Below are 26,746 nucleotides of genomic sequence, written 5' to 3' on the forward strand. Positions count from 1 at the left end.
GTTTTTGAATAAAATTTCTATACATTTATTTGTTTTTTATGTGAACTTTTACGAAGTCTTGTATCATCTTTTAACACTTCTACTTTCAATTTCTATATTGATTTCTAATAATCTGATCATGTAGGGGAGAGGACCCAATACTTGAACACCCTAACTTCACGCTTATCAAACCCTATGTAAAATCACTCCTAGTTTTTAACAACTTACTTGGGGAGTCGTCTACTTATAACTAAGGTTTCAAGTCCAGGTCACCCGTTATGATGCCACATTAGCATGCTTTTTGCCAAGTTGTCCAAAACAACCCAAAAAAAAGTAAGACCAATGGTCGTGCATAAAGGGTACCCATAGTTGAACAGCTTATGTGGCATCACATCATTGGTTAATTTTATAACTAAGGGTACATTTTATTCAATTTTGGGTAGTTAACATTGTACTAACAACTTTAAAAGAACAAATTTGCTTAAAACAAAGATTATAAGGTTGATTGTCCCATATACTATATAATGTTTGACCTCATGAATGTTAAAAATTCTTCTTCTTTAATCTCTCATCTTATTGTTATACATGTTTTTGAATAAAATTTCTATACATTTATTTGTTTTTTATGTGAACTTCTTTTACGAACTCTTGTATCATCTTTTAACACTTCTACTTTCAATTTCTATATTGATTTCTGATAATCTGATCATGTAGGGGAGAGGACCCAGTACTTGAACACCCTAACTTCGCGCTTATCAAACCCTATGTAAAAAATTCAAATTGCTCATAGTTTTTAACAACTTACTTGGGGAGTCGTCTACTTATAACTAAGGTTTCAAGTCCAGGTCACCCGTTATGATGCCACATTAGCATGCTTTTTGCCAAGTTGTCCAAAACAACCCAAAAAAAAGTAAGACCAATGGTCGTGCATAAAGGGTACCCATAGTTGAACAGCTTATGTGGCATCACATCATTGGTTAATTTTATAACTAAGGGTACATTTTATTCAATTTTGGGTAGTTAACATTGTACTAACAACTTTAAAAGAACAAATTTGCTTAAAACAAAGATTATAAGGTTGATTGTCCCATATACTATTTAATGTTTGACCTCATGAATGTTAAAAATTCTTCTTCTTTAATCTCTCATCTTATTATTATACATGTTTTTGAATAAAATTTCTATACATTTATTTGTTTTTTATGTGAACTTCTTTTACGAAGTCTTGTATCATCTTTTAACACTTCTACTTTCGATTTCTATATTGATTTTTGATAATTTGATCATGTAGGGGAGAGGACCCAGTACTTGAACACCCTAACTTCGCGCTTATCAAACCCTATGTAAAAAATTCAAATCGCTCCTAGTTTTTAACAACTTACATGGGGAGTCGTCTACTTATAACTAAGGTTTCAAGTCCAGGTCACCCGTTATGATGCCACATTAGCATGCTTTTTGCCAAGTTGTCCAAAATAACCCAAAAAAAAGTGAGACCAATGGTCGTGCATAAAGAGTACCCATAGTTGAACAACTTATGTGACATCACATCATTGGTTAATTTTTTTAACTAAGGGTACATTTTATTCAATTTTGGATAGTTAACATTGTACTAACAACTTTAAAGTCACAAGTATTGGTAAAATGTTGTAAAAAAAAATCAGAGATTAAGTCAATAAGTGTAGTATTAAGTGAACAACTCCCATCACAACTATTGGAACACATTCAACTAGTGAGTCCTCTCCCCTATGACGTGCTGTAGCTTTATTATTGTTTTCATTGAATATTTGTGTGTAAAATTTATAATATTTATTTGTCCTTGATGGGAACTAGTTATACGAAATCTCGTATCATCTTTTCACGCCTATGGATCGAACGGGTTTCGAAGAGATGTACAAATAAATAAATGTGAATCTATGCAATTTTGTGGGGCAGGTATCAGCTTTTAGCGGGTATAAGAAATACCTGTGAATCCCAAGTTAAAAACAAAACAAAACAAAAACAACAATGGAGGAAAACAGGAACTATCAAAGGATTGGCCCGAATTTAAAAAGAAATATATAGCAGCACAGCCGGTCACAGAAATAGCTTTACTATAATTCATAAGATGCCTTGACGAGTACATTGCGGAACCTCTGAATTCGCAATGAGTATAAAATTGGCAGTACAACATCACTGGGGAGGCCGGGGACAAAAATCATCTCTCGGTCAACTCCGATGGGAACCCAACATCTGATTTTGGTGGGAACTTACGCGCTTATTTCAATATTTAAATGCCCACTCTCACAAGCCCTGACAAAATTAGAGAAAAGGAATCCTCTATAGAACGCGCCCTTAATGGATTCCTTTACTGTAGATTAGCGTCTAAAACATGATCTGATACTTTGTTGAAGGTTTGGAGAGACTGAAAACAATCTGAAGCAATCTGGGTAGCTGAGAAAAGGAAACCATGGTCAACCCATGATTCATCATTGTTGAGGGTTTCGCTCTTTGATCTTCGGTGTACGCATAACAAATGAGCCCAATTCCTTTTCTTGAGTTTCACAAGAGTCTGTTTTTGCATCATTTGAGGTAGAGAATTGGGCCGACACTTTATGTGGAATTTGTGTTTGGAAGCTCCTATAACGATGAAACAATTTAGAATTGGGAGGAAAGATTGTAAACAATTTCATGGCGCAACATAAGCAGTTTGTGTTCCACTGGAAGTTAACTTGTTGCTGAGAGTCCCGCTAATCTCCTATTGTAGTTTATCATGTTATCAATACTTGAATTTGCTGGTGGGTTTTATTGATTCAGCTATGGAGCTTGGCATGATGTTGTTTTTCACAGTTTTCTTGCATTCAAGTCGGTGAAACATCAGAAGTGGAAATTGAATTCAATCCCGGGCAAGAGAGTAAACCTTGTGTAGGTGGAATCCTGGCAAATAAGGCAGCTTGGAGAGAACAGGGCAGCTTGGATCAAGTAGGGCAGGTGGGCTTGGAGAAAACAGGGCAGCTTGGATCAAATAGTGCAGGTGGGATTGGAGAAAACAGGGCAGTTTGCAGCAAATAGGACAGGTGGGCTTAGAGAAATCAGGGCAGCTTGGAGAAAACAAGGAAGGCAGCTTGGAGCAAAAAGGGCAGCTTGGAGAAATCAGGGCAGGTGGGCGAATGTGTTTCTCATATAAACACAATAATCTGATTATGGAGTGATGAAAATCTTGATCAGGATTTCACTCGGTTGTCTGGAAGGAAACAAAAGCTAATGTGTTTTTTGTAATACTCTAATGGGAGGAAGTGGAAGAGATATTAATGTCAATGGTATGGTTTATTTAAAATTTATCATTGGGATTGTGGTAAAAGGCTACAAGTATTTGTTCTAGAGCAATGGGAAAATTGGTAATGGATGTGACAGAGCGGCAAGATATAAGAAATATGTCCAATGAGATTCAGCCAAGAGCAAATGGTCAGCCTGAATCCCATTCACAGGCCATTGTAGTGAACAATCAGTCTGAATCTCGTACAGACAAACATCACATGGAGGCAGAGGGCCAGCAGAGAGATTTTTCTTCATACTTTCGTATATCCAGTGAAGAAATATTTTTGAAATCAGTAATGGAAGGATCAATCTCCATGGCTGCACCGACAATGGAAGCTGTGGGATTTAAGAGTTTGCCTCATGCTATGAGAGCGGACAGTGAAGAACTCTTCAATAGCTGGCTTATGAATGCAGAGGTGAGAATTTGTTCCTCCTCTTTTTATGAACCCGAGGAGCTTTTGCTCACAGTAATTACTCTTCTTATTTGGCAACTAATTTTGAATGATGTGAATTTGTCAAACATCCTTTGCCACCGAACACCACATTTGCTTACACTACAAGATGCATAAACCTATTAAGGCTACATGTTTACACAATAATATATATAGTTATAATTACATCAGAGAAGGAAATCTCGTAATAGGTTTATTTTTATACTTTTGTTTATTCATTTACTACTGAGTTCAGTCGAGTATCTTATTGTTGGAAGTATTGACTATTCTAAGGGGGAGTGGGTAAATCAGAATAGATGCTATAAAACTTTTTATGCACAATTTTAACACAAAGATAGTTGTAATTAAAGTGAATAAGATTAAATAAGAGATAAGATATATAAACAAACTTACAAAAAGTAACACAATTTTGTATTGAGTGGGAAATCCTCAAAATTTTTCGGTTTTCTCATAGAAAAAAAACCACTATGTTGGAACTTGCCATCTTTATTAGTTTCTCAAATCTTGTTACATCAGCAGCTACAATTGCTCAGGGCTACAACCCTTATTGTCTTTATTTACAATAGACCATTCCAAGTTGCATACATATATAAATGTATGCTTTTGTAGCACACACACCTATATACATATATAATTTTGTATTTTGCTTTCAATCTTGAATCGTGTATTTCATACACAAGAAAAAATGATTGTGTCTCTGTCACACTTCTTTTTCACACCCTTTCTTATACAATCACCTTCCATGATATAGGGATATATAGAAAGTTAATTACATTCACTTGTCAAGTATTCAGTTATAAAACTGATACAAGTTTATTACAATCAAACCCTTAAAAACAAGGTAAATGAACTATTCCTTTTAGCTCTTGAAAATATTTTCGTATATACAAAGGTACCAAACACACTTTATGATTTGATTCAGAATTACTTCATAAACAAAAAAACTGAATTGATTATCCATGATCTATTTTCCCAAGAACCCTTTGTTGGGTTATAAAAGCTTTTCATAAACTCATTAGAGATACCATAACTATTTTAGAACAAATTGTTGCTAAACTGGTTGTTATAAACAACTTCTTTATTTAGAATCATTACTGAAACTAAACAAGTATTTGAATTTCACTTGCAATTCGAAACTGAGAAGCTTTCATTAAAAATAAAATTAATATGAAGAAATTGTTTATTAAAAATAGAACTATTGTGAACAATACTGTCCTTATAATTGTCAAAGAAAAACTTATAGCATAAGAGTTCTTTTAAGAAAATCAAAAAATGAGACCACTATTCCTTTTAAACAAATGAATATGCTTCGACCATTAATGATTTTCACAAAAACAAGAATATTATTGACCATAATCATTTGTAAATATAAATCCTTGAGGAAAACCTTAAACTCTTGTTCCATTTCATAAATAGGAACAATATGAAGCATACCAAGTGAGCCTGATTAAGAACCAAGTACCTTTCACTTGTCAAAAATTTATTTCGAAGATGAAGAACATAATCCCATTTTCCTTTTTCAGTCTTTGAGCGCTCTCAAAAACAACATATGCAAAAACATTCATATTCCAATCACAATGTGTGAGTATACAAGAGCAATTGTAAGTTTTCAAAGGAAGACCAAGATAAAATTTTAACATAATTTTCTCTCAACCCTTATTTTTGATGCAAGAACGAGGCATTACAACAAAAAAGCCCCAAAGGTGATCCAAAATAGAGCATTCATTTACCTTATGCAAATGACTCAAAAAATATTGCAGTAGAGACATTAAAAGGGCCATATTATAATATCAAAAAACCCACAAAACATTTGTCAATAAAACATGCATCCCTGAAGTTGAATAGCTTTCATGGTGGCGACCCTGAATAGGGTTTGTTTCAAAGAACCAAAACAAAAATGTTATTTTACCTTTTTCAATTGAGAACTTAATTCAATTTACCAAATTTTCAAGTCCACCATAGAAGTATGCCAAATGGCATATTTGGAACCTAATTAAGTGTTCATCGTGGTTAATTAGCTCAACTCAAAAGTAACCATGGAGGTAAATAACCATGTTCATGTTGATTGTCAAGTATTTAATAGAGCTTACAAACATCACGTTGGTCGGCACATAAAATATCATATATTCTACATCATTGTTGTCAAGGTTAATACACATTTGTTTGGCTTGTCAACAAAAAAATTTCCACCTCTTACATTTGTTTGCATCAAGGACAAATTTATTTCTAACAAACTCCCCCATTTGTCCTTGAGGCAAAATCGTTTGCTCATTTCATACATCATAATATATAGGCAAATGTAAATGAATGGTTTTAGGATCAATTCATATACACAAATTAGTATATTTAGAAAGAGTTGAATATACATACTTGACTACATGATATCATTCACATACATTTGAGAGAATGTGATTATGATATATAAAATATAGCAAATGAAGTGTCATGAAGAACATAACATATATACCTGTTCATATTACATGAAGATCACATCCTGAAGTGAACTGTTCATATCAACATCAAACTAATAATTGTCATTATGAATATCAAATACACAAAATATCACTGTATTACTGTCATTGCTGCAATTATTGTTTGTCAATACCATAAGCAATACCACACTGCCAATACCATGAGCCAAGGCACAAAGTGACTATCAATACCATGAGCGATACCAAACTGTCAATAACATGAGCCGAGACACGAAGTGTTTGTGTTTATCATCTGGATCAAACTTTAAAGAAAAAATAAATTATCTCAAGAATCTAAACCAAATATTAAGAATTTGAAGAAGATATTTACTCCCCCATTTTGCGTCAAGGACACTAGTAAATATGTCTTTATGAAACAAAAATGATTTGTGTATAGGAATATAAACCTATAAACAAACTCCCCCATTTGGAGTTGATTATTGCAAGAGAGATTGAGAGATAACTCCCAACCTTGAACGAAACTGCTCAAAACTATCACAGGCCAAGGGTTTGGTGAAAACATCAACAACTTACCTTTGAGTAGGAATATATACCAATTGAAACTTGTTATCAATGACTTTATCACGAAGAAAATGAAGTTTCACAGGAACATATTTGGTTTGAGAATGTATGATTGGATTTTTGCATAACTATATAGCACTCATATGATCACATAGAATAGTAATAGGTTTTTTTTACTCGAATGCCTAAATCAGATAAATGATAATCCATCCAAATCAACTATGTACAACATGTTGTAGCAAAAACAAGTTTAGATTCACAAGTAGATAAGGTGACACATTCCTATTTTTTGTTGTGCTAGGAAACCTATCAGTCACCAAGAAAGAATGTAACACCACTAGTGCTCTTTTTATCCTCATATCCTCCCCAATCTACATCTATATATCCAACCAGAGTGAAATCATTATTTTGTGGATACCATAAGCTAAAATCAAGAGTACCTTGAATATATATTTAAATATTAGGTTAATTGCATTAAGATGGGACTATTTTGGAGCAAATTGAAATCGAGAGAACATACATATTGCTTGCATTATATTAGGTCTAGAAGCTATAAGATACAACAAACTGCCAATCATGAATATATGATGTTTGATTAATTGAAGGAGAATCATCTTCCTTAACTAATTTGCAATTGGTTTCCATAGGTGTGTTGACAGATTTACAATCAGCCATGTTGAATTTCTTCAACATTTTTTTAGCATATTTTGTTTGACACAAGATACACCATGTTCATGTTGGGATACTTGCAAGCCAAGAAAGAAAGCAAGTTCACCCAAAAGTGACATTTCAAACTTAGATTCCATGATATTAGAGAACTCTTTTGACATATCATCATTAGTGGGTCCAACAAGAATATCATCCACATAGATCTCAATTGCTAGTATATCATCTTTCACAACTTTTGTATAGAGAGTGTTGTCTGCACTACCACGAATAAAGCCATTAGCAATGTGATGCTTATCCAGCTTGGAATATCAAGCCCTAGGGGCTTGTTTCAGATTATATAATGCCTTTTTAAGAGAATATACATAATTTGGTTAATCAAAAGATTCAAAAATTTTGGATGTTCCATATAGACTTCCTCTTCAGGATAGCCATTCAAGAATATTGTTTTAATGTCCATTTGATAAACAATGAATTTTTTATAACTAGCATATGCAAGGAAAATTCTAATGGATTCCATTCTTGCAACTGGTGCAAAGGTTTCACCGAAATCATTACCTTCCTATTAAGCATAACATTTACACACAAACCATGCTTTATTTCTTACAACTTTTCCTTCTTCATTAAGTTTATTTTAAAACACCCATTTTCCACCTATGACATTTTTGTCATTAGGTCTAGGAACAAGTTCCCATGTCTTATTTTTCTTAGTTTGATTGATTTCATCCTCCATAGCAGTCATCCATCAAGGATCTATGAGTGTTTCAGCCTCATCTTTTGGTTTAAAATATGATATTAAGCAGAAATGTTCTACTATATGAGCATGTTCATCATTTTTTACTTCCTTCTAGTTAAAATTCCTACCTCTTTATCTTCTATAACTTGAGACTTAGGATGTCTTTTTTCTATAATTCTAGAACAAGTTTTTAGGAAAACTTTGGTTTCTTGAGGATTTGTACAAGTTTCTTGTTCATTTTGCTCAGAAACTTTTGGATCACCATTTTCTGATTCTTGACCATCGGAATCATGTTTTATTCTTTGAAAAGTGTTTTCTTCAATATCCTTTTCATTTCTATGGTTCAACAAAGAACTCTCATAAAAAATCATGTTTATAACTTCAACAACTTTGTTAACCTTTTATTATAGCATTTGAAAGCTTTGTTATGTGTAGAGTATCATAAGAAGATACCTTCATCGGATCTTGAATCAAAACTCTCTAAAGAATCATTATCTTTTCTAATAAAACATTTGTGCAACCAAAATTTTTAAAGTTCTTGACATTTGTTGTTTTATCATTCCACAATTCATAAGGAGTGTAAGCAGTCCTTACTATGATTTGAGCCCTGTTTAGAATATATATAGTTGTATGAACAATTTCTTTCCAAAATATGTCAGGTAGTTTAGCTTCATTTAACATTGTTTTGGCCATTTATTTAGCAATCCTATATTTCCTTTCCATAACACCATATAGTGGTGTATGGGCAGTTGAATACTGCCTTTTGATGCCATGTTTTTCACTGTACTCAATGAATTCTTGAGAGGTGAATTCTCCACCTCTGTCTGATCTTATGCATTTTAACTTTAGACTAGTTTCTCTTTCTACCATTTTCTTGAATATTTTGAAGTGTTCAAAAGCTTCAGACTTATGTTTAAAAAAGGTTACCCAAACCATTTTTGAGTAATCATCAACAAATAGCATGAAATATTTCTCAACATTCAAGGGTGGAGTTTTAGTTAGACTGCATAGATTAGTATGCACAAGTTTTGGTGGTCTATTTGATAAATACTCTTTAGTTTTGAAAGAAGTTCTTATTTGCTTACCTTTCACACATTCTTCACAAACATTTGTTGGTTTGCCAATTAGAGGTAGACCTCTAACCTTTTTGTTCTTGTCGATTTTGGCAAGATTATCAAAATTTTGGTGTCCTAATCTTTTATACCATAACCAATTTTCTTGAATTTGACTCACAAGACAAGTATTAATCAACAACAATTCTTGAATTGTAGAATCAATTAAATTATAGAGACTACCACCTATTGTTAAGCCATTAGCAAACATTCTACCCTTTCTGTTCTTGATAGAACATCCCTTAACATCAAAAGAAATGGAATATCCACTATCACATATCTATCTGAGACTTAGGATATTGTGCTTTAGACCCTCTGCATAATATACATCATGTATATGAGTGTCTTCAATTTAGAATCATTGAACCACATCCTATGATATATGCACCTAAATTATCTCCAAATCGAACAAATCCTCCATCAAAATTTTCTAGGGTTTTACACTTCCTTTTACAACTAGTCATATGATGTGAACAATCGTTGTCCAAAACCCAAGTTGTAGGTTATGAGCAAATAGGGATGTTTCAACAATAAGAGACTTTTTGAGATTTATGACAATAGGTTTCCATACCTTTTTAGACTTTAAATTTAGTTTATAGTGATTAGCAAAGTGCCCATAATTAAAGCACTCGAAGCATTTGATTATTTTCTTAAAGCCATGTTCATTAATGTCCATCTTACATTGATATGCCTTATGACCAAAACCATTACAATTGAAACAATGACCTTTGAAGAGGTAGTTTGAAACCTGTTTTGAAGACTTTTCCTTTTCAATTGTTGTCCCATTTAAATTGGATTGGTCAATATGTTTTTGTAATGAAATCAGTTTCTTTTCTTTTTCATCAAGTAATAATTAATTATTCTCAATAAGCTGATTTGCATTTTTTCTAATTCAACTTGCAATGTTTTATTTTCATTTTCATTATTAGAGATTAGTTTCTTTAATCTCTTTAGTTCTTGTAAAGAACAAAGAAGCTCTTCCTCAAGATCAATTTCTTCATTTAAATCATATGAAGGTTATAATTTACTAGATTCTGATTTACCAACATTTATTATTTCAGCCATGAATAAGGCTTCTCATTCCTCTTTTGAATCATTTGAGTCTTCTTTTGATAAGAGACTATTTTAAAAGAAATTTTTTGAATCTTTTATTTTGATTCCGAGGCTTCTTTTTGGAAAACTTTTCTATTTTCTCATCATTTTCATCTTGATCAACATAGGGACACTTTGCAACAAAGTTTTGTAATTGACCATAGCCAAAACATTATGGTTTTCCTTGATATTTATTTTTCATTTGTCTAACTAGCAATGCTTCTAAAGCATTTGTTAAGTCGTAATCACTCTCATCTTGTTTCTCAACTTTAAAGGTTGTCTCTTTTGATGTAGAACTAGCTTGATTGTTGATTCTCATTTCACAGGTAGTTAAAATTCCTTGTAACTGATGTAAAGTCATTTTAGAGAAGTTTTTCTTCTCTTCCAAGGTAGAGATTTATGTTTCAAATTTGGGTAGTACAGTTCTAAGTACCTTTGAAACTATGTCATGTTCAAAATGTTCTCCTAATCCTCTTCTAGCATTTACTACTTCATCAATTCTTAAGAAATAAGTGACTATGCATTCATCCTCATTCGTCTTCAAATTATCAAATCGAGTTTCTTAAATTATCTAATATACGAACATCCAAATAGTTTATGAAGGCTTCCATCATTACCTTCCAAAAAACATAATTAGGTGCCATCAAATAATGGGGCTCTAGTAAGAGAAGCACCCTTAGCTTGTGCCATTTATACTTTCAAGTTGTCCTTGGATAATCCCTATAGGAAGACCTAGTAATGGACCCTATGCTTTGATACCAATTGTTGGAAGTATTGACTTTTTTCAGAGGGGGGGTGCGGGGGTGAATCATAATAGATGATATAAAAAAAATATGCACAATTTTAACACAAAGATAGTTGCATGCAATTAAAATTGATAAGAGTAAATAAGAGACAAGATATCATAATAGAATAAGCAAACTCACAAAAAGTGACACACAATTTTATTCTAAGTGGGAAACCCTCATGTTTATTAGGTTCTTAAATCTTCTATTACATTAGCAACTACAACTGCTCAAGGTGACAACCCTTATTGCCTTTCTTTACAATAAATCTTTCCAAGTTGCATACATATATAATTGTATGCTTCTATAGAAAACACACCTATATACATATACAATTTTGTATTTTGCTTTAAATCCTAAATCATGTATTCCATACACAAGAAAAAATGATTGTGTGTCTCTGTCACATTTCTTTTTCACACACTTTCATACGCAATCACCTTCCCTTGAATAAGGATATATAAAAAGTTAATTACATTCTCTTGTCAAGTATCCAGTTATAAAACTAATACAGATTAATTACAATCAAACTCTTAAAATAAGGTAAATGAACTATTCCTTTTAACTCTTGAAAATATTTTCGTATATGCAAAAGTACCAAACATACTTTGTGATTTGATCCAGAATTACTTCATAAATGGAAAAATTGAGTTGATTATCCATGTTTTGTATTCACAACAACCCTTTGTTAGGGTTATAAAAACTTTTCATAAACTCTTGAGATACCATAACTATTTTAGAACAAATTGCTGCTAAATTGGCTTTTATAAACAACTTCTTTATTTAGAATCATTACTAAAACTAAACAAGTACTTGAATTTCACTTGCATTTCGAAACTGAGAAACTTTCATTAAAAATGAAATAAATATGAAGAAACTGTTAATAAAAAATAGAACTTTTATGAATGGTAATTGTCCTCATAATTGTCAAAGAAAAACTTATAGCACAAGATTCCTTTTAAGAAACTAAAAAAAAATGAAACTACTATTCCTTTTAAACAAATGAGTATGCTTTGACCATTACTGATTTTCATGAAGTCAAGAATCTTATTGACCATAATCATTGTAAATAGAAATAGCAGTTTTTGTTCATTGCCAAGAATTTTCGTTTGTAATTCAGCGAAATGATTTTTGGATTAATTCTAACTTGCTTTTTGGATTATTGAATGATTTAATCTTATATATTTTGATTATCTAAATTAAAGTACTTTTATGAAGTTACATGATATTCTTTATTTCACAAAAAAGAGTGGTAATTGTAGCCTTTTAGACATTTTCCTTTGTCATATTTATTTAATCTTACATCAAAAGCAATTCAAACTCTATGTTTAATTCATGCATTTCATCTACTCATTTAAATGAGCCTGAATATTTTCTTCTCATAAATAAATGATTAGTATTATATTAAAAATATACAATCAAATAATTCTATATCTATCTATTAAAATAATGATTTTTTTTTTGACTTTTTATTTCAATTAAAAAAATTATTATAAAAAATCAAAATGTTAAACCTTTTTTAGGCAATTATTTTTGAGGTTCTAAGTTGACACAATTGATCATAAGTAGGGGAGATGATCTAATAGTTAAGAACTCTAACTTTAGCCAATCTTATGTTCATATAGAATGTACTTGATTAAATATTTTTTGCTATTTATTAATTAAATTGAAAATCACTAAATTCTATCTTTTGATTTTCTATCCAATTAATAGATGACCCACAAAATTCAAGTGCATATTATATACATAGACATCTCCATAACTTTATGCCTTTCAAAATCCTCTATGACAATTTCAAATTACTTTCATATTTTACAGCTTATGTTCCTTGTTTATAACTAAGATTTTAGGTCATCTTCAAAAAAATAAAACTTCCCAACAAACTTAGAATGACAATAATGTCCATAACACGTTTTATTGTGCACTAATCCGATGTCACTCTTTGCTTTTTAGATTAAAAAATACACTTCTATTAATGATGAACTTCAACAACTTTTAAAGTTATAATTACTAGTAGTATATTATTAAAAATATTAAAAATATTAAGCATTAAATAAATAGGAGAGAAGACCTTGCATTTGACCATCTTAACTTCACTTCTTAGATTTCTGATTTTTGTGGAAATTTTAAATCATTTCCAATTTTTACATCAGCTTACTTGGTAAGCTCTCACTTATAATTAAGATTTGAGGGCCACATCATCAAATATGATGCCACATTAATATGCTTTTTGTCAAGGTGTCCAAAAAGAACAATTTTTTTTTTAGATCCATCCACCAAGTCATGTTTTATTAGTATTCAAATCTAATAAATATATTTCATTCAATATTGAATAATTATTATTAACATTAAAGTCAACTACTAGTACATTATTGTCAAAAATATTACACTTCAACAAATGCTATAACGATAATTACTAGAGCAAACTATGTGAAATGAAGATAGACTCACAAATGACTTAAAACACATAAGTGTAGGACATACCACAAATGAATCATCCCACCCTAGTATAAAATTTGAAGTTATTGGTCAAGTATGCTCTTTATCACCTAACATTTAATTTAGAAGCGAGTAAGTGCTATTGCATACACAAGATCAAACAACCTAATGGACCACAGAATCACATACTTAAGCTAACTCCAAATTCATTTCCATGTCTGAACTTCAACTATGAATCTTGACAATCAAACTAAAAATTTGAGTGAACTTATCCCCCTCAACTAAAATGCACATGTTGTCTATCTTTGCATTGGCATGCCATCATAGAATGTGCACTCTTTGATAAAGTACCATTCAGTTTCAATCACACCCATCTTGCAAAATTTGTAAATCCTTTCTTCTTACTATTTTTTGAGTCTTTTCTCTCTATATGTCTCTATTTGAAATGATGAGTGTCCCTCAATTGAACCACTCTGTATTTTTTATTTTTTTGATGGAGGGTTCAGACCTGTGAGGCAACCCAACGAGGCATGCGGCTTGTAGGCTACCAACCAACGAAGGTCACCACTGAAATGATGTAGGAAACCGATACGGGCCCTCTCATTCTTGAAACCTCTTCGCCTTAGGCTAGGGATTGAGGGGCATTTATGCTGTCAAGATCACCTGGAGCACGATCACAACCTCATCCCTTATGATGTCAAAGCCTTCATTGAGCAAGCCTTGATCGTGGTGCACTCCTAATCAACCATATAAATTCACCAATAGACCAAGAGCCTATTGACAACCACTCTCTATTTTTATTTTTAATAGCTGGTCCTAACTAAACTTTAAACTTTATCCTATATAACCTATATAGGAACCTTTTTAAAAACTTGTTCTCTAACTTTTTTGTATGACAAACTTGTCCGTAACTTTTTTGTATGACAACGAGAAGCTTTTTCTTTGGATCAAATCTTGCATCTACTGTTCCACTAAAAGGTTGCTAGAGTGAGAAGCTGTCCAAACCTAGACGTGCTTCCGCTGCTCACATGATACGAGTTGCCCTTGGCAAAATAAAACCTGGAAATAGTCACGACTCATGGCATTAGCCTGATATCAGCATATTTGCCCTGATACGCCGATGTTGCATCCATTTAAATCCTTTATCTGCAAATTACATCATGATGTTTCAAGTACTATACTTCTACTTTCATGTTAGATGGTTCATGATGGTGGATCAGAGACGAGTTGAAATATTGATTAAAAAAATGACACGGTGAAAACCAAAAACACCTCTATACTGTGAAAATCTATATTTTGAACTACAATAATTTTTTCCAACAGTGTGAGCATCGAAGTTTACTTCCAAAACAGTCTCAAGGGGCAGATTACGATCATTTTCCAAATACTTGTGGGGTGTCAAAACCCTAATTAAAGTTCTATTCGCTGGACAGAGAAAAACCATCAGTCAACTTGAGCTATAGCCTTAGTACCTGACGGAAGAACAACGAAGAATGGCTAAGTCGACGTGCAAGATAACTAAATCTTCCTTGGGAAATCCTTTAAGGTTGCTTCCCGCTCAAAAGATCAAAGACGCTGTAAAAAGCGAAAATTTCGTGGCATTCTGTTCTAGACATGCTCTTGGGCAACTTGTTCACGCAACGTGCGCTGATTGGGTTGAGAATGAACACCGAGATCATCAACTGCACCTAGTGATGATAATTTCTTAAAACAAACGCAGGGTTCTCTGATTGCACTGAGTTCAAATCCAAGTTTGTATGCCTGTAGACTGAGGAAGCAGCAAAGGTCAGGCTGAATTCATTTCTTAGGTTTTCAGACGCTTGGTATGTGGTAATATAAATGAAGACTTTAAGGATTCTAACAAATAACATAAGCATCACACTTACGAAAGAAATGTTATTTTGTTTTGTAATTCTTATGGATCCCTTTATGTCTATTCATTATTTATTATAAGAAATACTATTTAGAATGATTACCTTATCCTTGCTCAAGGAAAAAATCTAGCTGCAGATTTTAGTTACTGCTTGATCAGTATAGCGTGGTGTTGTATCTGTCAAGAATTGTCTTTTGTAATTCAGCTGAATGATTTTTGGATTATTGCTAACTTTCTTTTTTCTCTTGGCACAGAATCATGGTTTCAATTCAACACACATGGCTCCCCGTACTCAACAAGCACATCGAAGGTCCTCATTTTGACCTTTATTTACCTGTTCTTGACGTTTTGTCAAAGCAATATTAGGTGTTATTGATGCGCATAATGTATAAATCTATTTAGGAAATATGGATTTATCCTGTTTAAAGTCGACGGTGGCCTTTCGTTCTTGAGAAGGTTTCCGATTCTTGTGGAACAACAACACTTCTATTTACAGTCAGAAACCTTGCCTTCATCTCATGGTTAAATGTATTTGACATTAGGAAACTGCGCAAAATGCCTTTCTTTTGTTTATTTGTTTTGAATTACCTTGAGAGATTGCTGTACTGTGGCTTCTTATAGGTTCAATAGATTATCCTGGAGTTATCATATTATATATCTTCTCTCATTTTTCCTTCTTCCGTCCTATTTTCTTGTGGGGGAGCAAGCTCTAATTTATAGAATTTCTAAGAGCAACTATAAAATCATCCGGTCATATTGCCTTACCTTTTTTTCTGTCTGGCCAGGTTGCATTGTTATTGTTTTCCCTAATTGCTTAGCCACATAAAAGTGGGAAAATAAAGTTTCGGAACTTATTAAAATGGTGCACACATAATTCCAACAGACCTCTTTATGTGCAATTTAGAGTTTATAATTAAAAAAGAGACAAATATATAAATCGAGTCTCACACATTAGTCGCAATACGCTCAATGAACAAGGTAAAACTTCAAATGCACCCCGCCCCTGCCACTGCCTGCCCTCCTCAGGACAATTTCCGTAACCTAGAATGATACTCAAATAACAATATTCAAGGGTAATTAAGATGTCTGAGACATATGCATTGCTACTCCTTGGGAAGTCTAGAAAGGAAATCAATGCACCAAATAGTCGTAAGTTAAAAAGATAGACAAATGTTGGATGTTGAAAGAGGTCCTTTTTCAACAAACTATGTTTCCTCCTTTAAGAAGAGATATAGCTGAAGCTGCACACCAAGAGTCTTCCCATTCATATGTAGGACATGAAGGAAGCAACACAAAGTGTCTGGAAGCAGTTCATTGTTCTCTGAACTTGGTAGCAAAGATATCCTGAACACGAGTTTCGGAAATTTGTTGTGAAAGCCAACAAAAACGGAGATGTATATTCTAAGAGAGAAATGCTCATGACATCAGGAAGGTTTAAAATAGGTACCGTAATTTTATCTATAGGAGAATCACAGTTGCCATCATTGTATTAATGGAAGGATCCATAGGACAAGCTGCATCACAAAGTGAAAGAGTTGAAGAATTCACAAAAAACATCCAAATGGGAATGTTTATCAAACAAAAATCTACCCTCCAAGAAGTAAGGAAAATTATAAAGATGAGATTCTACAAAAAGATGACAATGCTGCACAAACATGAATGCAAAAGAGCCGCCTTTTTTATAAATAACAGATTTCATTGTAAGCTGAAAAAATTGATGAGGCTGCTGCCGAGTCCTTACACTTCGTGTTTTATCATATAAATCATAAGCATCATTAGTTTTGAAAAGCTTATCTATGGCGGCATCATACAATGATCTGATGTCACTGGATACTGCTAAAGGATTATCCAAGCAATAAAAGGGCACTTAGGGGTTTAATGTGATGATATAATTCCGTGGAAAGTAACAGATAAATGTGACAATAAACAATGTTGTAATTATTGAGTAAATTAGGGTACTTGTTAAAACATTTTGATTGGAGTACAGAATTTGTTGACTGAAAAAGTTATCAATATATACTCCACGAGTGGTAGTTTATTTAATGTCAAATGTAATCGTAGCAAAGGATTGTGTATTTGATGTGCATTGATCAATGCATACTATAAAAAAAAAGCCTGCTTAGTGTTTCACAGTGCACAGAAGTAGAAATCCACTCTTAAAATAATAGAATATGCAAGCCCCAAAATTATGTGACATTTTATTAAATAGCGCATGTACAAAATATTTGCCCCCTCAAACTATTATAAGTAGGCAAATTTACAACAATTTCTAATCAAAATGAGAAAACAAAGATTGTGTTTCTAGTACTGTAAGAAAGAAATCTGATAGCAAAAATTTGTATTCTTGCTGGTAAAATACAGAAAAAAAAAATGACACCATAAAAAGAGTCCCAAACAAGAAGATTTCGCTGTTTGAAGTTTGGAGTCATAGCTGGCAAATTGCAAAACAATATGAAACAACGTTGTTCGTAGAGTGTGATCGTCTGTCACACTTGACCGACCCATTGGCCTTCAAGAATATTTTTATAGCTGAAATTCCCTTAGGCTCCAAAAGTTAAAGTATGCTCCTTGGGTGTGAAAAGGAGTTTTCCCTTCTAGGTTGGACATCCAAGAGGCGGTAGCTTAGTCAATTTGGCAGGGGGATGTGGGATGGAGGTTGGCACCTTAAGCAAGGCAGCCTGCTGGCTTCAATTCAGGGTTGGGCTGGGCAGTTGGCCAAATCACATGATTTCAACTGACCTAGTTTTTGCATAAAAAAACCTTTTCTGAAAACTTTTATGTCTTTATACTTCAAATTGAGACCAAAATTTCCCCCTACCGCTCTAGGAGTGAAAATAACTCTTCATTTTTGAATAATAGATTGTTTCTTTGTAATCCTTCAGGAATTTTCCTCAAAGCCATATTAAAGGCCGGTTAGTAGGTCATTGTAGGTATGCACCAAGGTTGCACAGGTACATGTACCCACACCCCTAGGACGCGTACACACGGACCCAAGTACTGGGTACTCAGTGGAGAGCATCATAGCTAAGGACCTTGATTAAGATTTCTGATTTTTGTTACGGTTTTTTATTCGCATATCAGCTTGTTGCTTATCAAGCTTCATTCAATATCTGATCAGTTTGAAACTTTGATACAATACTGATTAACAATAAACTTTATTACTGTTTAAGTCAGAAGTTTATCATTTATTAATACGTCATTGTTATATGATTTATGATCTTTTTGTTCATGTTTGAAGTCTGCCTTCATTATTATGCATCTAAACATTTAGCATATATTATTAAGACAAACATATTGCAAATGTGAAACTGAAAACAATACATCTGTAAACTTCATCACTGTTCTTGTTTTGAGAAACCATTGTTATGACTCAATTCCTTCAGATTTTCTATAAGTATTAAATTATATTGGAAAAAAGTTGATGAACCCAAGCACCCCCGTCCCTTATTTTGAAAAATAGCTGCATTTGTACTTGTATCCATACCCAAAGTACCTAGATACACCCGTCCCCATGCAACCTTGGTATGTACAGTTGATATTTTATTTGTATATGTGAACTTCTAGTTGCAGTTAAGTATTCTACCATTTCGGAGGTGAAAGACCCTCCGTACTTGGCATCCACAATTTCGGCAAGAGTAACTCCTCACCCTATTCTCGTTGATTAATCTGAAGTGCCATCGCTATTAAAGATAAACCCCAATCACTTGTACAAATCTGTCTTGTGTTTCCTTGTTTTGTTCATCTATTTTACTACTCACATACAATGGATATCATACCCATATAAATTCAGTGTTGGAACAATCCACGAGGAAGAACCAATTGTCATACAACTTGGATCATACACAAGGCTGAAGAGGACCGTACGGCATCCTAGTCCATACGATGAATTGAGTTGCTATGGGGCCCATATTCCTGGTTGTATGGGGTTGTTTGCTGAGCGTAGGACATCTTGACTGAACATGGTTGTCTCGGAGGATCAATTTGGTCCATACAAAAGGGTCTGGTGTCAGTGTTTTTTGAGCCATATGAGTGTGACATATGACCTTCACTGATTTCCTTAGTCGTATGTTGTAGCATTGGAGCTGTATGGGCTTGGGAGGAACTAAATGAAACCAACTCTGGTTTGAGGATGTGAGTCCGTATGAGTGCTGCGAGGGTGTGTACACGCTAGGATTGGCAATAGAACATTCTAAGTGAGTTCTTCAGTTGTGTTAGGAGGATTGTGTACACTAGGACTAGTGTCAAAATATCATAGTGGTATCAGAGCTGGTGAATTTGCCAGCTTGTTAGGTCGTGGATGCATAAGGCCCTCAAAGTATACACCAAAAGGCGATACCGTTCCATTGTAGAATGGGGGAACCCCAGGTTCCTTTCGCTGAAGTCATGGCATTGTTAAGAGAGATAACCATAAGCTAAGCACAATTCAACGACACCGTGGTCAGAGGAGAAGAACGCCAACAACTCATGGAAGAGATGTTGCGGAGGTTGGCAAAAGGGAAGACGAATGGAGTACAAAATGGGTGTGGCGATAATTTTGTCATGGGGAGAGAAAACCCTCAACATTCACGTTCTTAACCATTGATGCCTAGCTTTTCGCTGAGAACTGAAGCACTTTGCAGAGAACTAGAGCCCACTTTCAAGGAGATGCAAGAGTGGCTGAGGTAAAATTAGAGGGACAAAGACTTCGAAGGAGACATATCCTTCAAGGATTATGTTGATCTGCGAACAAGATATTCAGGCAGCAAGAGTCGTAGCCACTACAGTGATGACCTCAAATGAAAGATAGGCAAGGTAAATTTGTCATCCTTTGATGGATCTGGATCAATCTCCGCATGAGCATGGGTAAAAAAGGTGGACACATATTTCCAGTCTAACTCGATGTTGGAGAATGAGGAAATCAAATTTGTGATGGTTCACATGGAAGGGATCATTCATGAATGGTGGCATCATGAAATGGTTATCCTTTGCCATAATCAAATAATCTTCTATGCCAAATTCATGGAGAGGTGGATAGACCTCTTCGACAGGAAAGATCCAAAGCTCAATTTTAAGGAGTTTGTGTAGTTGAGGCCATCTGGATCAGTCAACAGTTATATCAGCATATTTTGGAAACTATTAGTACTAGGAACTGATATCTGAGAGAGATGATTGATTGGGTTGTTCATGGATGAGTTGATGGAACATCTAAAAGGCTGGGTGAAGGGATTCAACCTTCTTATGCTTATCGAAGCAATTAAGAAGGCATGTGACATGGAGAGATCCTCTTCTTCTTCCTCTAGGAACTATTCACTCCCCAAGCCACCCCTCGTTTCGAAGGAGAAAGACAACACCCCCTTCCAAAGAAGCCATCATTGGATGAGGCTACCAGACGAGATCAGGTGGAGGAAACACTATTTTAACTGTAAGGAGCTTTGGGAATGAGAGCATTGATGCTTAGGCAAAGGAAAATCTGACAATGAGGAGCATGAGGAATCTGAAACTGAAGGAAATGGTCAATGAGTTTCCACGAGGTTAACATAAATTGTGCAGAGAAGATTGCCATACTGCTATGATGAGGAGACACCATTGTGGCAGTTGTTGGTAGAGGTGAACTATGTTCCGGGTACAAGGTATACTCTAGGGGTAGCGGGTCATCCTTGACAGTGGGGCCACACTCAAATCAACTTCGTCAACTCATTACTCGTGAACCAAAGGGGTTTGTGTACGAAGGCACATAAATGGTTCCAAGTTAAGGTAGTGGAAGGAAATATCTTGTCATGTACACAACTTAACATCACCATGGGGAACTACATGGTGAGATATGACTTATTTCTTGTAGATTTGGATGACATAGAAGTCATATTAGGCATGCAGTGGATGGAGACTTGACAAATACACATAGAGCTTCAAGAGAGTGGAGGTCTTTGAAGTGGATGATAAGAAGGTAGTGTTGAGGGGAATGTTGAATGGTGGATCGAAGGAAATCTTAGCACAACAGATGGAGACAATCTTTAGACATGATGATGTTGTCTCAACAACACATTGCTTGGTCTCAACAAAGCCTATACAAGGGCAATACGCTTACTACCCAGATGAGGAGCTTCAAATGGTGTTGGATAAACATAGCATGGTCTTCGCTGACATCCCACCTGGCATACCTCCACACCTTGGCTTTGAGTACACCATCAAGTCAAAGGAGCCAACACCCTATCACTATCCTATGAATTTTAAGGATGAGATAGAGAAGATGATTCAAGAACTCCTTGACAAAGGATAAATAATGGATCAAGCCTAACTCGAGTCCCTTCGCGTTGTCAGTAGATCTAGTAAAGAAGAAAGATGAATTCCCCTAGATATGCGTGGACTACTGTGCAATGAACAAAAATTCTATAAAAAGTAGGTACCCCATCCCCAAGATTGATGAGTTGCTAGATGAATTACGCGGTGCAGACAATTTTTCCAAAATACATCTTTGCTTCGGCTACCATCAAATTTGCATGAGGAGAAAGACATGGAGAAGATAGCCTTTTGTTGCCATTTATGGACACTATGAGTTCTTGGTCATGCCATTTGGGTTGTCCAATGCTCTGACCATCTTCTAGTCTTGCATGAATCACATCTTCAACAAGTAGCTACACAAGTTCCTGTTGGTGCTCTTTGGCAACATACTCACCTACAACAAGACGTGGGAGGAACATCTAAGGCATTTAGACGAAGTTCTTGAAATCATGGAGTCACAATCATTACTTGCCAATAGGTCCAAATTTGAGTTTGGAATAATGGAGATATTGTATTCGGGACACATCATCAGTTTCCAAGAGGTTCAAATACACTAGGAGAAAATTCAAACCATTCTGGATTGGCCACAAGGGTCTCTTGGAGATGCCTAATTTTTTTGAATTATGTAGTTATTACAGAAGGTTTGTGAAGGATTTTTTCACAACTCAATGCCCCACTAGCAAATTTGACAAAGAAAGGTTTTTTTCATTAGGATTAGCAGGCACAAAATACCTTCAACAAGCTAAAGGAAGTCATGAGTTCATGTCTAGGTCTAGGATTGCTAGACTTCACTTAGCTTAGAGTACAATGCATTGGGGTGGTGTTAATGTAGGACTGTCCCCCATTGCATTCGAGAGGTGGAAGCACTTGGGGGCAGAATGGTTGTACTCCATCTACGACAAGGAGATGCTCTCCATCATGCACACTAACAAAGTTTTGATAGTACCTTGTCAGAGAAAAGTTTGTCGTGTAGATAGACAACAATAGTTTGAGATACTTCTCTGAGTAAGGGATTTGAACGAATGGCATCAAAAGTAGGTGAGTAAAGTCCATGCATTTGATTTTGATATTGAGTATGTGAAGGGTAAAAGAATATGGTCGCCGATGCCCTGACAAGAAGGCCTACCATATGTTCTTTATCCCAGATTTTGGCAGGTTGGAAGGCACATTTGTTGATCGAATACTACAAGAACACATTCACGTGTTGACTAATGAATGATCAAGTGTAGGATAACAGATACAAAGTGTTTGAGGACATCATTTACTACAAGGGTATAATGTATTTGCACATGTGGTAAGGAGAAGTTGAAGCCGTGTTTCTATGGACCCTACAGATTGGTTCAGAGGGTGGGTGAAGTTGCCTATGAGTTGGAACCTCTTGAGGGGAGTTGGGTTCAAAACATTTTTCATGTGTCGTGCCTCAAGAAGGCCTTTGGGAAGTGCACCACAATGTTGAAGGAACCACCTCCCATTGACAAAGAGGGGAAACTAATTTTGGAACCGACTAAGGATGTGCACAGTCAAGGAATTCCTTGTGCGATGGAAGGATTCGTCAATCGAGGGTGCCACCTATGAAGGCGAGAAGATTTTGGAACATCCAAGTTTGTAATTGCTTGAGGGCAAACGATTCTTAAGTCGGGAAGCCTGTAATGATTTTGATATTATTAAATAATTTAATTAAATAATTTTGTATTGATGGCCTCAAAATTAATGTTTTATCTCTTAGGCCCATTTTTATTTTATTGTTGGTAGTGTGTTGGTCTTGTTGACACCTTTTGTAATCCTAAGGGAAGTTTCCCTAAAGCCATATATAAGGTCATTAGTAGGTTTTTTTTAGGTATACAAACTTGATATTTTATTTGTATATACGAACTTCTTGTTGGAGTTCAGTAAACTGCCATTTTGAAGGTGAAAGACCCTCCCTACTTGGCATTTGTAGTCTTAGTGGGAGTAACTCCTCACCCTATTCTACTTGCTTCCAATTGGAGATTGTTGTAATATGAAGTGGTATCATTATTGAAGACCTATTGATTAATTTGAAGTGCCATCACTGTTAAAGATAAAGTCCTATTACTTGTACAAATCTTTTTTTTGTGTTTCCTTGTTTTGTTCATCTATTTTAGTACTCACATACAATGGATACGATACGATACTCAAACTCGACGTTGGACCAATTCACAAGGAGGAAGAACAAGTGCTTGTATGACTTGGATCATACGCCAGGTCGAAGAGGTGACCGTATGGTTCATCTCTTCCTTTGTAGTACATCCTAGTTCATCTTATGGTGGATTGAGTTGTCGTGGGCCCCATATTCTTGGCCTATGAGGTTGTTTATTGAGCGTAGGACGTCTTGTCTGAGTAGGATTGTTTGGGAGGACTAATTGGGTCCTACGAAAGTCTTTGGCATTATTGTTTTAGAGCCATGCAAGTGTGACATATAACATGCACCTATTTCCTTAGCCATATGTGGTAGCATTGAAGCTGCATGGGCTTGGGAGGAACTAGATGAAACCAAGTATGGGTTAAGGGTATGAGTCCGTACATATTACTAGGAGGGTGTGCATGCGCCAAGAACTGGCGACAAAGCATTGCAAGTGAGTAGGTATGTTGTGTTAGGAGTATTGCGTACACAATGACTGGTGTCAAAACATCACATTTTTCCCCAAAAAACTCACTCCAATTTAGTTTTCAAATTTCTTATAGAATGATCCCATCAATCAATTCTCAAACACACAATTTCCAATTTTTTTATAAGATATTTATATAGAAATTGAATATTGAGAAAAGAGGAGAAAAATCAGGGTTTATAGGGAAAAGAGAATGAAATGGGGAATTTAGCAGTGTGCCTCAAGCACTAGTTTTGTTGAACTTTAAGATTTGTTTTTCAATGAGCTATTTTTGTAGTCTTGGTTTATAGCCACTGTTGGTGGGGGTTGTAATGGTCAATTTTGTCTTTCTTTTTTGATTTTGAGTGTTACTTTTTTTGGGATGATGTGCAAGTTAGAAGTTAGTTTGTTTGGGAATGGGATGAAGAAGCCACAAGAAGGCTTATGTTCTGTATTCAAATTGTGAAATAAAAATGTTTCCTTTTTTGCTTAAATCATGGAGCTTTTCCTCAATTCTTTTTAAGTTTTGTTTTATTAGTTTGTTTGATTTCTTTATTTACTAGAAGAGAGCACTTAATTTGCAGCCACAAAAGTGTTATGGAATGGTTTAAGAGCATGTAATTTTCACTCATTGGTTATTTGCATAACTTTGTCTACAACGACCCAGAAAGGAGTCCATATGAACTATGGAAAAAAGGGAAAGAGCAATGCAAGTCCTTAGAGAAATATTGATGAATGACGTAAGAGATTAAAAGCCATTGAGGCCAGATCACATCTACACCAGTTTGAATAGGAGTGTGAGAACCTAGGAAGGGCTGCTACGGTAGTAGGTCATATGGAGAGGCTGATTAGAAGGTAAAATTTGCATATTATATTTTAAAGGTGAACTCAACCCAGATTTATTTGTAGACTAAATTTAGGGTAGGTTGCTAGTGGTATAAAGCTTGATAGTTTGATATTAAACAATGGAGATGAAATATTTTAAATAGAAAATTACAAGACGATGTTTCTAAATGAAACAATTGATAACAATATATGAAAAGAGAAACTAACTATAAGACCAAACTCACTAAAGATGACCATTAGAAACAAGTTATTATTATTTTAATACCCTCCCTTGGCTATCATTAGAAGACAATCTATAGGTCTTTTGAGTGCGGATGCATAGATGGCTCCCCCTTCCCATCAAAATACATTATGACATGAGCTTGCCACTAACACCCTCCTTGATTTTGTAGAATATTTAAAATAACCAAAATCTTTCCAACTTGATGTTGAGAATTAAAGGTATCACTCCATGTAGCTAGAAATGCCAAGATTAGCTTCTCAAATTGTAACTACAATTTTGAGGAAAAAATGGTAAATCCTTGTGCAGACTGTTGCCTAGCAACTCTAGGTGCAATCGAGAACAACTACAAGAAACCAATTTTTTGTGGAAAAAGTCGCTAAAACCCTTAAACGCTTTTTTGGAAAAAAGCCGAAAAACCTAGAGACCAACAACATAACACATGATTTTATTGGGAAAAAAAAAAAAAACTTAAATGATTTTTGATGATAAAATTGAAAAAACCAAACGTAATTTTTGAGTAGAGAAATCAATCAAAACCCAAGACCATAGTTCCAAGATTTTTTAGGACTTCAAGTCTAGGCATGTCCTGAGTCGAGTGTCCCTAAGCTGAGTCCTAGGGGCCTGAGATTCTCCTAAAACTCACTCTAGGCGAGAATCACTAGAAATTTATTTTTACCCAAGTCTTGTTGACTTTTACCTAGACTCAAGTTGGGTTATCTATGCCATGTCTATGTCTCATTTCTATGACCAAAGAGACACAATCGAGAGACATAGATCACAATACAAAACTTCGTTTTTGAGGAAAACGATAAAACCCTTTTACAAAATGATTTGAGACAAAAAATTGCACAAAACCTACAATATTTTTTATAGACAAAATTTTGAAAACCCTCCCAAAATTTTCGAAGGAAAAAATTGTGAAGATCTGCTACAATTTTTGAGGACAAAAATATAAAAGCTAGACCACTAATGTGTTACAGACAAAAAAATTAGAAAACCTGGATTAACTTTTAAAGGAACAAAATTATAAACCCACAAAAGAAAACCAACTCAACTGTTAGAAAATCATGATTTGTAAACCTTTCAATTCTGTTTGCAGGAAAAATCTGACACACCTAGGATTATTTATGGACAAAGATCAGAAAATCTACCACCAAGAATATTTGTGGAAAAAAATGAGAAAACTCACCATCATGCAAAATCCTTGCATTGCAAAAAATAGACCGCAGCTGCAGAAAACTAAACAACCCATCATTGAAAATTTCATATGAAAAAACACTAGACTATGTGGTAAAATATCCAAAAAAGTGGCCAAAGTTCATCACGCTAAAAAACAAGAAAACACTTCATGCAGAAAACAACACATGCAAATGGCAAGCAACTCACAAAAAG

General features: G+C 34.6%; 1 protein-coding gene across 2 annotated transcripts in view; it reads left to right on the forward strand.

Annotated features, from left to right (window-relative positions):
* The first annotated feature begins 2,054 nt into the window (after positions 1–2,054).
* Positions 2,055–26,746, forward strand: part of LOC149557073 (protein CYCLOPS-like) — a 164,085-nt gene continuing 139,393 nt past the window's right edge. Inside the window, exons 1-2 of one of the 2 annotated variants that reach the window (XM_089831755.1) lie at positions 2,055–3,689; positions 15,676–15,731. In XM_089831755.1, coding sequence (XP_089687881.1) covers positions 3,342–3,689; positions 15,676–15,731 — 404 coding nt within the window. In that variant the 5' untranslated portion in view covers positions 2,055–3,341. The remainder of the gene's footprint in view (positions 3,690–15,675; positions 15,732–26,746) is intronic. The other variant, XM_089831756.1, reaches the window with a different exon arrangement.

This window comes from Cupressus sempervirens, chromosome 5 (genome assembly GCF_028749045.1).
Source record: "Cupressus sempervirens isolate cs-2001-9-10 chromosome 5, ASM2874904v1, whole genome shotgun sequence".
Taxonomy (NCBI): domain Eukaryota; kingdom Viridiplantae; phylum Streptophyta; class Pinopsida; order Cupressales; family Cupressaceae; genus Cupressus; species Cupressus sempervirens.